The sequence below is a fragment of the Eptatretus burgeri genome, chromosome 4, assembly GCF_056783735.1.
Source record: "Eptatretus burgeri isolate ZD-2024b chromosome 4, Ebu_testis_v1, whole genome shotgun sequence".
NCBI lineage: Eukaryota > Metazoa > Chordata > Myxini > Myxiniformes > Myxinidae > Eptatretus > Eptatretus burgeri.
The window spans coordinates 138409111-138421505 of record NC_140964.1 but is presented as its reverse complement, the minus strand read 5'-3'; the positions used below and the strand labels follow the sequence as shown (position 1 = coordinate 138421505).

Sequence of the window (12395 nt, the reverse complement as noted above, 5' to 3'; positions counted from 1 at the left end):
AGTCACACATGTATTACCTGAAAAGGAAGAACCCGATTGATTTTGGGCACGGCCGGATCCAAGATGGCCGACTGGGGCGGCCATCTTTAAAAAAATGTTTTTTGTTATAAATGGAAAACTGCGAATCTGATTTCAATTATTTTTCAATGGCGGTTGATTTTGGGCATGGCGGATCCAAGATGACTGACTGGGGCGGCCATCTTGAAAACAAGATGGCTGAAGGGCGGCCATCCTGAGAATTTTTTTTTTTGTAATAAATGGAAAACCGCTTATCTGATTAAAAATTATTTTTCAATGGCGTGGGATTCCCCATCTCTGATGGTATATTTTAACATTACCATTATGTCCCTGGCAGGTCATCGATGAAATGGACAACTTCTTGGAATGGCTCCAATCACAAGGTCTGAGAGCAGAAACAGCCCAAGCAGTGATCAATGTGCTTGGAATTGAGAATCAGAAGGTTCTTCGAGTTTGTATCGACTCCGATTCAATGCGAACAGAGCTCCTCTCTCTCACCAAAGAGAAATTTAAATTTGCAATGTACGCTGACTTCTGTAAATTTACGAAATCTTTTTTGAAGCCACAGGTTGTCCAGCTTGCAGGATCTTCTCTGTTGGGAAGTGTGTTCATCAACCTAGACAATGTTGTTCGAGAACTTTCCAGTTTCTGCCAAAAGTTTGTTCGATTCCAAAATGTGCAGCTGGAAAATGTTCCTGATTTCCATGGAATCGGTTTCAGTGATGTCTGCGAATTCCCCTGTCAGGATGATGGATTAACACCCAAGTCTGGTATGTCACTATTTTATACACACGAGTATGTCAAGAAATACCTTGTTATTCAACCATGAATGTGTTTTTTCTTATGGAAAAAACTTTTTTTTTTCTTATGTGTTTAACTTATGGAATCTCTTTGGGAACAATTTTGTGTTGCTGAAGACGTTTAGATTCTTGATATCCGAAGTCGATGATTTTTCCTTGAAATGACATGACATTCCAAAGTGTTCCATGTTTAACAGCACATTTAAAGGTCCCATGACACTCAAAACTTTCTGGTTATTTTCTATTAACTTGACCTTCCAAGTGAAGAAATCACCCATGTTTCTTTTTTTTAATCAAAAAATGGGATAATTAGACCAATATTTCGAACATTTCTGGTGCTTTTCACAACTTACTATGCCCTGCCCCTTAAAAAGTTGACCTCAGTGAACCGCAGCCTTCACGTCATCTGCAGAAACTCGCACAGAGAGGATTGACTCGAGATGTCGCGCGCCGCATAAAGTACGTACAAATTCATTGTGCACATGTGTTTGCTATCTCACTGATCGTCGTAATTCCTGTGATTGTTTCGCGGAAAAGAAATTCTGCTTCTGTGCTGTGTATGCACAACAATCACGAGGCAATTATTACTTACGAAATCTTTAGATTTCGTAATATATTGATGATTTCCATCATCTGTTTGTGTGTTTGTTACTTGCGAAATCTAAAGATTTCTTAAGTATATTGATTACTTCCGTTTCTGTTTGTTTGTTTGTTTGTTTGTGGGCACGATAACTCGAGAACGGAAGAAGCTACCAATGTCACATTACACCATGTGATTCAGGAGGGTGATGGCGAGTGCTGATCAGATTTTGGTTAAAATCGGTCAAAGGTCAAGGTCACAGTGAGTTCAAACATCCAAAAAATTATAACTCGAGAACGGAAGAAGCTTGCAATGTCAAACTATACCACATGATTCAGGAGGGTGGTCGCTAGCGCTGATTAGATTTTGGTCAAAATCGGTCAAAGGTCAAGGTCACAGTGAGGTCAAACATCCAAAACATTCGATTTTTGATGGTTAGGTGCAGAATCATCATAGAAACTTCTGGTTTGCGTCGCTACCTTCTTTCGAGACAGCTTTTATGAGACAAGGTCAGAGGTCAAGTTGACGATTTCGTAAGTACCAGTCTCTGACTGCTTGTTTGTTTGTTTGTAGGCACGATAACTCGAGAACGGAAGAAGCTACCAATGTCAAATTACACCACTTGATTCAGGAGGGTGATGGCTCGCGCTGATTAGATTTTGGTCAAAATCGGTCAAAGGTCAAGGCCACAGTAAGGTCAAACATAATTCCATAAATTCACGTGGAGAAATGGAGTATTTTTGCTTAGCTCGACGTTACGAGTTCGTTTTAACTTCGATTTTAATTTTGTCTTCGGTTTTTGCGATCGCTTCGGACGCTTAAAACTCGGTTGTCGAAATTCTGGGAAAAATCGGATGTTTTGGAGACGTTTTAAGATTGTATAAAAAATATTTCACTCGACGCGTCACTGGTCGTCCCATGATGCAGTGCACTCGAGCAGACGCGTCATTGAGTTACATTAAGGTTTTGCGTGTGCGCGCTGACGGTATTTTCGATAAATATGGTGTTTCATATCACTTTTTATCCCAATAAAGGTTATCGTCGCATGCCTGACTCGCAAAGCCGTCGCATTATGGAAGGATTGTTGGTGGATGGCCGAATATTACGGTTTTGTGAGTTTGATAAAATAATATTTAATAAATGCGTGGAGAAATGGAGATTTTTGCTTCGCTCGACGTTACGAGTTCATTTTAACTTCGATTTTAATTTTGTCTTCAGTTTTTACGATCGCTTCGGACGCTTAAAACTCGGTTGTCGAAATTCTGGTAAAAATCGGATGTTTTGGAGACGTTTTAAGATTGTAGAAGAAATATTTCACTCGATGCTTCACGGGTGGTCGCATGATGCAGTGCGCTCGAGCAGACGCGTCGTTAAGTTGCGTGGAGAAATGGAGATTTTTGCTTCGGTCGACGTTACGATTTTTGATGGTTTGACACAGAATCATCGTCGAAATTTCTGGTTTGCGTCGCTACCTTCGCTAGAGACAGCTTTTATTAGACAACGTCAGAGGTCGAGTTGACGATTTTGTCAGTACCAGTCTATGACTGCTTGTTTGTTTGTTTATTTGTAGGCATGATAACTCGAGAACGGAAGAAGCTACCAATGTCAAATTACACCACGTGATTCTTGAGCGTGATGGCTCGTGCTGATTAGATTTTGGTCAAAATCGGTCAAAGGTCAAGGTCAAAATGAGGTCAAACATCCAAAACATTTGATTTTTGATGGTTTGGTGCAGAATCATCATAGAAACTTCTGGTTTGCGTCACCACCTTCTCTCGAGACAGATTTTATTAGACAAGGTCAGAGGTCAAGTTGACGATTTCGTAAGTACCAGTCTATGACTGCTTTTTTGTTACTTACGAAATCTAAAGATTTCGTAAGTATATTGATGACTTCTGTCCTCTGTTTGTGTGTTTGTTTGTTTGTGTGTTTGTTTGTGTGTTTCTTTGTAGGCACGATAACTCGAGAACGGAAGAAGCCACCAATGTCAAATTACACCACGTGATTCAGGAGGGTGATGCCTCGCGCAGATTAGATTTTGATCAAAATCGGTCAAAGGTCAAGGTCACAGTGAGGTCAAACATAATTCCGTAAATTAATGTGGAGAAATGGGGTATTTTTGCTTCGCTCGACGTTACGAGTTCGTTTTTACTTCGATTTTAATTTTGTCTTCGGTTTTTGCGATCGCTGAGGACGCTTAAAACTCGGTTGTCGAAATTCTGGTAAAAATCGGATGTTTTGGAGACGTTTTAAGATTGTATAAAAAATATTTCACTCGCGCGTCACGGGTCGTCACGTGATGCAGTGCGCTCGAGCAGACGCGACATTGAGTCACGTATGGTTTCCCGTGTGCGCGCTGACTGTGTTTTCGATAAAGATGGTGTTTAAAAGTCATTTTTTATCCCAATAAAGGTTATCGTCGCATGTCTGACTCACTGAGCCGTCGGATTATTTTAACATTGTTGGTGGATGGCCGAATATTACAGTTTTGTGACTTTGATAAAATAATATTAAATAATTGCGTGGAGAAATGTGGATTTTTGCTTCGCTCGACGTTACGAGTTCGTTTTAATTTCGATTTTAATTTTGTCTTCGGTTTTTGCGATCGCTTCGGACGCTTAAAACTCGGTTGTCGAAATTCTGGTAAAAATCGGATGTTTCATGAGATTTATGTCGGGTGTCGTATCTGAGGCATTATGCACTGAAGATTATGCGAATGAGGGGGATTCTAACACACTGCATAACGCGCCCGTTTGGTCATCTCTATCATCTCAGTAGAGATGACCTAATAATAAGTCTCGAAGTCTGTCCGTATGTCCGTACGTCCGTCCGTCCACAATCAAACCGAGTGGAGACAAATAACCAACAGTGGAATGGATAGAGGTCGATGAGAAATGCACAACGATATAACTTTCATGGTCGTCCAAGGTCAAGGTCAACGTCACGAGGCTGTCAAAGTTGCGAAAATCGTTGATTTCAAATCGTATCCCCTCCCTCATTTATCAAGAGAGATCAAATGTTATTCGTGATTCAGATACTATGGACTATTATCGAGAAAAACGTGAGCCATTTTTTTGAAATTTGCTCTCGTTCCGATTTTGTAGCCCTTCAAACTTCGTTCTGATTCCCTGTATGGGCCGTTCATGAAGTACCTACAAAAAAAAAAGTATTAAATTAAGAACCGGAACTCTCCGAGACAAATGTTATATTTGAAGCTTTTGTCAGATTTAACTAAAACAATGGAACACAACTTTATATGCACACTTGCTTTCATTTATGACATTAACATTGTCTTGAATGTCAATTTGTACTTTTATTTTCGGAAATGACGTGATGTGATGTTTAAAGAAAAAGGAAAATTACACCGTTCGGAACTGCATCGTCATGACTTACAAACACCGGTTCATAAGGAACTGCTGGCTTTGCAAGCGATTAGCGATGTATGAGGGGGTGGGTGATTTAAAGCCCACGTACGGCCTGCGAACAGGGGTGGGTGGGTGGTTTAAAGCCCGCGTGCGGCCTGCATACAGGGGTGGGGGGGGGTGGTACAACGGCTGCATACATACTTTATGAAAGTGGTGTCAGATTACATGAAAGCGTTTCAGAAGATGAAGGTGAGCCTGTCATCATCGCGAGGGGGAAAAATATCCCCGTTCACAGGAACATTTTAGACATGATGTTGAATCTGTGGACGTCAATAATTGTTCCATATTACTGTATTATCATAGTTAATAATTACTGATACATTTGAGATAAATCTACAGTTCGTTGTAATCTTCAAGTATTGTGATGTGATATGAGATGCATATATGGGGGTGGGTGGGTGGTCACGAGCCTACATACAGAGGGGGTGAGTGGGGGTCACTAGCCTACATACAGAGGGGGTGGGTGGGGGTCACGAGCCTACATACAGAGGAGGTGGGTGGGGGGTCACTGGCCTACATACAGAGGAGGTGGGTGGGGGTCAGTCGCCTACATACAGAGGGGTTGGGTGGTTTTGAAACCCAGAAGTAGAGCGTACGTACTTTATGAACTGCCCCTATTCCAGTCTGGCACAGAGTTACTTACTTTCGACCTCCAGCAGAGATGACCGGCACTCCCGCTCGGGGGTATTTTTTTCAAGTCAATTTCAATCCTGTCTTCACTTTTGGCAACGGTAAAGTATGCTTAATACTCGGTTGTCAAAATTCTGGTAAAAATCGGATGTTTTATGAGATTTATGTCGGGTGTCATATCTGAGGCGAAACTGAAGATTATGTTAAGGAGGGGGATTGTAACACACGGCATTACGCGCTCGTTTTGAAGTCAATTTGCATGTTAATCATATCTATGTTTGGAACAGCACATGTTGAACAAGATTTTACTGACAACTTTAAATTTTATTGATATTAGAACATTTCGTAAACTGAATGTTCATTCCAACAAAATATATATTTAGTTTCCAAAACATTGAGTCGTTCACAATATGTGCTGTTTGAAAATTGCATAGTCTATGCCAAATGTCAATCATGTATCGGTTGGCTGCTGCTGCCATTTAGATTCGCTGGGGTGAGTGAGCAATTGCAGTTGAGAAATGTGTTGAATCCACGGCATGTATTTTCACATACGAGTTTATAGATTAATTAAAAGTATACGATAAATTAACTTGTCAACTTGATCTGCTGTAGGATTCACCTTTTGTGGCTCTTAACCGTCAAGTTGATGATTTCATAAGTACCAGTCTATGACTGCTTGTTACTTACGAAATCTAAAGATTTCGTAAGTATATTGATGACTTCCGTTTCTGTTTGTTCGTTTGTTTGTTTGTTTTATTTGTTTGTTTGTAGGCACGATAACTCGAGAACGGAAGAAGCCACCAATGTCAAATTACACCACGTGATTCAGGAGGGTGATTGCTCGTGCTGATGAGATTTTGGTCAAAATCGGTCAAAGGTCAAGGTCAAACATCTAAAACATTGGATTTTTGATGGTTTAGTACAGAATCATCGTAGAAACTTCTGATTTGCGTCGCAACCTTCTCTCGAGACAGCTTTTATTAGACAAGGTCAGAGGTCAAGTTGACGATTTCGTCAGAACCAGTCTATGACTGCTTGTTTGTTTGTAGGCACGATAACTCGAGAACGGAAGAAGCTACCAATGTCAAATTACACCACGTGATTCAGGAGGGTGATGGCTAGTGCTGCTTAGATTTTGGTCAAAAACGGTCAAAGATCAAGGTCACAGTGAGGTCAAATATAATTCCGTGAATTCACGTGGAGAAATGGAGTATTTTTGCTTCGCTCAATGTTACGAGTTCGTTTTAACTTCGATTTTAATTTTGTCTTCGGTTTTTGCGATCGCGAAGGACGCTTAAAACTCGGTTGTAGAAATTCTGGTAAAAATCGGATGTTTTGGAGACGTTTTAAGATTGTAGAAGAAATATTTCACTTCACGCGTCACGGGTTGTCCCATGATGCAGTGCGCTCGAGCAGACGCGTCGTTGAGTTACGCTAAGGTATAATATAATTGCGTGGAGAAATGGAGATTTTTGATGGTTTGATACAGAATCATCGTAGAAACTTCTGGTTTGCGTCGCTACCTTCTCGAGAGACAGCTTTTATTAGACAAGGTCAGAGGTCAAGTTGACGATTTCGTAAGTACCAGTCAATGACTGCTTGTTTGTTTGTTTGTAGGCACGATAACTCGAGAACGGAAGAAGCTACCAATGTCAAATTACACCACGTGATTCATGAGCGTGGTGGCGAGCACTGATTAGATTTTGGTCAAAAGCAGTCAAAGGTCAAGGTCACAGTGAGGTCAAACATCCAAAACATTAGATTTTTGATGGTTTGGTACAGAATCATCATAGAAACTTCTGGTTTGCGACGCTACCTTCGCTAGAGACAGCTTTTATTAGACAAGGTCAGAGGTCAAGTTGACAATTTCGTCAGTACCAGTTTATGACTGCGTGTTACTTACGAAATCTAAAGATTTCGTAAGTATATTGATGACTTCCATTTCTGTTTGTTTCTTTGTTTGTTTGTTGGCACGATAACTCGAGAACGGAAGAAGCAACCAATGTCAAATTACACCACGTGATTCGGGAGGGTGATGGCTAGTGCTGATTAGATTTTGGTCAAAATCGGTCAAAGGTCAAGGTCACAGTGAGGTCAAACATAATTCTGTAAATTCATGTGGAGAAATGGAGTATTTTTGCTTCGCTCGATGTTACGAGTTCGTTTTAACTTCGATTTTAATTTTGTCTTCGGTTTTTGCGATCGCTGAGGACGCTTAAAACTCGGTTGTCGAAATTCTGGTAAAAATCGGATGTTTTGGAGACGTTTTAAGATTGTATAAAAAAATATTTCACTCGACGCGTCACGGGTCGTCCCATGATGCAATGCACTCGAGCAGACGCGTCGTTGAGTGACGTTAAGGTTTTTGCGTGGAGAAATGGAGATTTTTTTGCTTCGCTCGACGTTACGAGTTCGTTTTAACTTCGATTTTAATTTTGTCTTCGGTTTTTGCGATCGCTTTGGACGCTTAAAACTCGGTTGTCGAAATTCTGGAACAGAGGTGAATAACTGATATATATATATATATATATATATATATATATATATATATATATATATATATATATATATGTATATATATATTAAGTCTTTTATCAGATTCGTCTGAAAAGTCATACACCTATTATCTAGCATATCCTGCTGGTACTGAATCACTTTTTTTCAAATAAAAACAAAAAAAATGGAATATTTTATAAGAAATCTAGTTTTTGTCTGGGACTCATTATTTGCAAACCACAGTGTAAAATCGTAGACCACAATTAATTCAGAATTCAAGCTCCCCTTGGGCTTCTGACTGATTCATGCTTTTATTAGACAAGGTCAGAGGTCAAGTTGACGATTTCGAAAGTACCAGTCTATGACTGCTTGTTTGTTTGTTTGTTGGCATGATAACTCGAGAAGGGAAGAAGCTACCAATGTGAAATTACACCAGGTGATTCAGGAGGGTGATGGTGAGTGCTGATTAGATTTTGGTCAAAATCGGTCAAAGGTCAAGGTCACAGTGAGGTGAAACATTTGATTTTTGATAGTTTGGTACAGAATCATCGTAGAAACTTCTGGTTTGCATCGCTACCTTCTCTCGAGACAGCTTTTATTAGATAAGGTCAGAGGTCAAGTTGACGATTTCTGAAGTACCAGTCTATGACTGCTTGTTGAATTGTTCATTGAAACCAGCCTGCTGGGATAGGTACGATTCCACATACAGTGGGGAGAACAAGTATTTGATACACTGCCGATTTTGCAGGTTTTCCCACTTGCAAAGCACGTCGAGGTCTGTAATTTTTTATCATAGGTACACTTCAACTGTGAAAGAATGAATCAAAAACAAAAATCCTGAAAATCACATTGTATGATTTTTAAATAATTAATTTGCATTTTATTGCATGAAATAAGTATTTGATACATCAGAAAAACAGAACTTAATATTTGGTGCAGAAACCTTTGTTTTCAATTACAAAGATCAGACATTTCCTTTAGTTCTTTACCAGGTTTGCACAGACTGCAGCAGGGATTTTGACCCACTCCTCCATACAGATCTTCTCCAGATCCTTCAGGTTTTGGGACTGTCGCTGGGCAACACAGTCTTTCAGCTCCCTCCAAAGATTTTCTTTTGGGTTCAGGTCTGGAGACTGGCGAGGCCACTCCAGGACCTTGAGATGCTTCTTACGGAGCCACTTCTTAGTTGCCCTGGCTGTGTGTTTCGGGTCGTTGTCATGCTGGAAGCCACGCCCCATCTTCAATGCTCTTGTTGAGGGAAGGAGGTTGATGGCGAACATCTCACGATACATGGCCCCATCCATCCTCCCCTCAATACGGTGCAGTCGTCCTGTCCCCTTTGCAGAAAAGCATCCCCAAAGAATGATGTTTCCACCTCCATACTTCACGGTTGGGATGGTGTTCTTGAGGTTGTACTCATCCTTCTTCTTCCTACAAACACGGCGAGTGGAGTTTAAACCAAAAAGCTCTATTTTGGTCTCATCAGACCACATGACCTTCTCGCATTCCTCCTCTGGATCATCCAGATGGTCATTGGCAAACTTCAGACGGGCCTGGACATGCGCTGGCTTGAGCAGAGAGGACCTTGTGTCGCTGCAGGGTTTTAATACATGACGGCGTAGTGTGTTACTTTTGCTTTTCTTTGATACTGTGGTCCCAGCTCTCTTCAAGTCATTGACCAGGTCCTGCCGTGTAGTTCTGGGCTGATCCCTCACCTTTCTCATGATCATTGAGGCTCCACGAGGTGAGATCTTGCATGGAGCTCCAGACCGAGGGAGAATGACTGTAATCTTGAACTTCTTCCATTTTTTAATAATTGCGCCAACAGTTGCCTTCTCACCAAGCTGCTTGCCTATTGTCCTGCAGCCCATCCCAGCCTTGTGCAAGTCTACAATTTTGTCCCTGATGTCCTTAGACAGCTCTCTGGTCTTGCCAATTGTGGAGAGGTTGGAGTCTGATTGATTGAGTGTGGACAGCTGTCTTTTATGCAGATAACGAGTTCAAACAGGTGCAGTTAATACACATAATGAGTGGAGAATGGGAGGGGTTCTTCGAGACAAAACTAACAGGTCTGTGAGAGCCGGAATTCTTTCTGTTTGGGAGGTGATCAAACACTTATTTCATGCAATAAAATGCAAATTAATTATTTTAAAATCATACAATGTGATTTTCAGAATTTTTGTTTTAGATTCCGTCTTTCACAGTTGAAGTGTACCTATGAGAAAAAAATTACAGACCTCGACGTGCTTTGTAAGTGGGAAAACCTGCATAATCGGCCGTGTATCAAATACTTGTTCTACCCCCTGTCCATGCAAGCCAGGTATGGCTGCACTCGACATACATGGGTTTATTCTAAAGTGAAGGCACTGCTTCCATTGGCTTGCTATTCATTAACAATTTGCCAAAATGCTGTTATAAATTAACAGGGAAAAATATGTTGGCACAACGATGAAAGACAAATTTATCTGTCCCACAACACGGCCTCAGAGCCTCGGGACTCTAACACATTGACTTGTACATTGTGTGCATGCTCATACAAGTTACTTGTCAACTCTGGAGTCTCGACCCGTCCGATAAATCCGTCATCCGTCTGACAAGTCTGATAAATCTGACGTGCTGTAGCTTTCTTTTATTATTCTCTTTTCTTCATTATTTTCTACTGGCGCAACATGACGACAGTAGGAATAAAAGAAATAAAAATGCAACAAAACGTCAGATTTATCGGACTACTCGAGACAATTGTGTCGCAAGGTGTGTTCTGCACACAAGTTTTCATCGTATCTGGACAGCGATATTGCTTTGTTTTATGCGCGGAGAGATACGGCCGATGAGATGCGCCGGACTTGTTTGTGATTAATTTGCCGCGGTGCAACATGTCCGCTGCGCTGGTCACGTCACGTCACTAAAATATTTCTGATATCGAGCAGCATGTAAGTCGAATTTACATTATTGAATTACGAATAGGATTTTGTCTCACCAGTTGTTATTGCCAAGTCTTCCTTCGATGTCCTCCCGATTATAATGAACGCCGGGAATTTCATTGCCATTTTCCTCTGCTTGTCCTGCTTCAGGCTCGAACTGCTCAGGCCGTATTTCATTTCCAGAGGCTTGAACTTCACCTCCCGCGACTACGTTATCTGACAATTCTCCATCTGATTCAGACCAAAATCCTTCATTTCTCACACTCACTGTCGCTATCAGACAAATCAATGTCCATGTCATCCATTATTCAAAACCAAATGTTTGATTTTTTTTAAAAGCAGAAATGAACGAAGCAATTGAGTCGATCAATCGAATGTGGAAACACACAGAAAACCAATAGAATCGCGTAGACCACCAACCCGAGTAATTATCGTGCAGCCTTTGTAATCCTGCAGTTGACATCATGTGGGTTACGCCCCTTTCAGTAGAATTTTTAGGGGCGTTCCCGAAGAGGTTTGTTTTTTTAACTTTACATTTTACAGAACTAGTATTGTGAAAAATCATTGTCACATCTGAAATCACGATGGAAAACTCCGAAAGGACAAATATGTATATATATATATATATATATATATATATATATATATATATATATATATATATATATATATATATATATATATATATATATATATATATATATATATATATATATATATATATATATATATATATATATACAGTGGGGAGAACAAGTATTTGATACACTGCCAATTTTGCAGGTTTTCCCACTTTCAAAGCACATAGAGGTCTGTAATTTTTATCATAAGTACACTTCAACTGTGAAAGACGGAATCTAAAACAAAAATCCTGAAAATCACATTGTATGATTTTTAAATAATTAATTTGCATTTTATTGGATGAAATAAGTATTTTATCACCTACCAACCAGTAAGAATTCCGGCTCTCACAGACCTGTTAGTTTTGTCTTTCAGAAGCCCTCCCATTCTCCACTCATTTCCAGTATTAACTGCACCTGTTTGAACTCATTATCTGCATAAAAGACAGCTGTCCACACTCAATCAATCAGACTCCAACCTCTCCACAATGAGCAAGACCAGACAGATGTATAAGGACATCAGGGACAAAATTGTAGACTTGCACAAGGCTGGGATGGGCTGCAGGACAATAGGCAAGCAACTTTGACAGAAGGCAACAACTGTTTGCGCAATTATTAGAAAATGGAAGACGTTCAAGATCACAGTCAAGCTCCCTCGTTCTGGGGCTCCATGCAAGATCTCACCTCGTGAAGCCTCAATGATCATGAGAAAGGTGAGGGATCAGCCCAGAACTACACGGCAGGACCTGGTCAATGACCTGAAGAGAGCTGGGACCACAGTGTCAAAGAAAACCATTAGTAACACACTGCGCCGTCATGCATTAAAATCCTGCAGGGCACGCAAGGTCCCTCTGCTCAAGCCAGCGCATGTCCAGGCCCGTCTGAAGTTTGCCAATGACCATCTG

The 12395-nt window shown here is 40.6% G+C and overlaps 1 protein-coding gene across 1 annotated transcript in view; it reads left to right on the top strand.

Moving 5' to 3' along the window:
• LOC147029220 (uncharacterized) overlaps positions 1-12395 on the top strand; it is a 108210-nt gene that overhangs the window by 32714 nt on the left and 63101 nt on the right. Inside the window, exon 3 of the mRNA XM_085876588.1 lies at positions 356-788. Coding sequence (XP_085732714.1) covers positions 356-788 — 433 coding nt within the window. The remainder of the gene's footprint in view (positions 1-355; positions 789-12395) is intronic.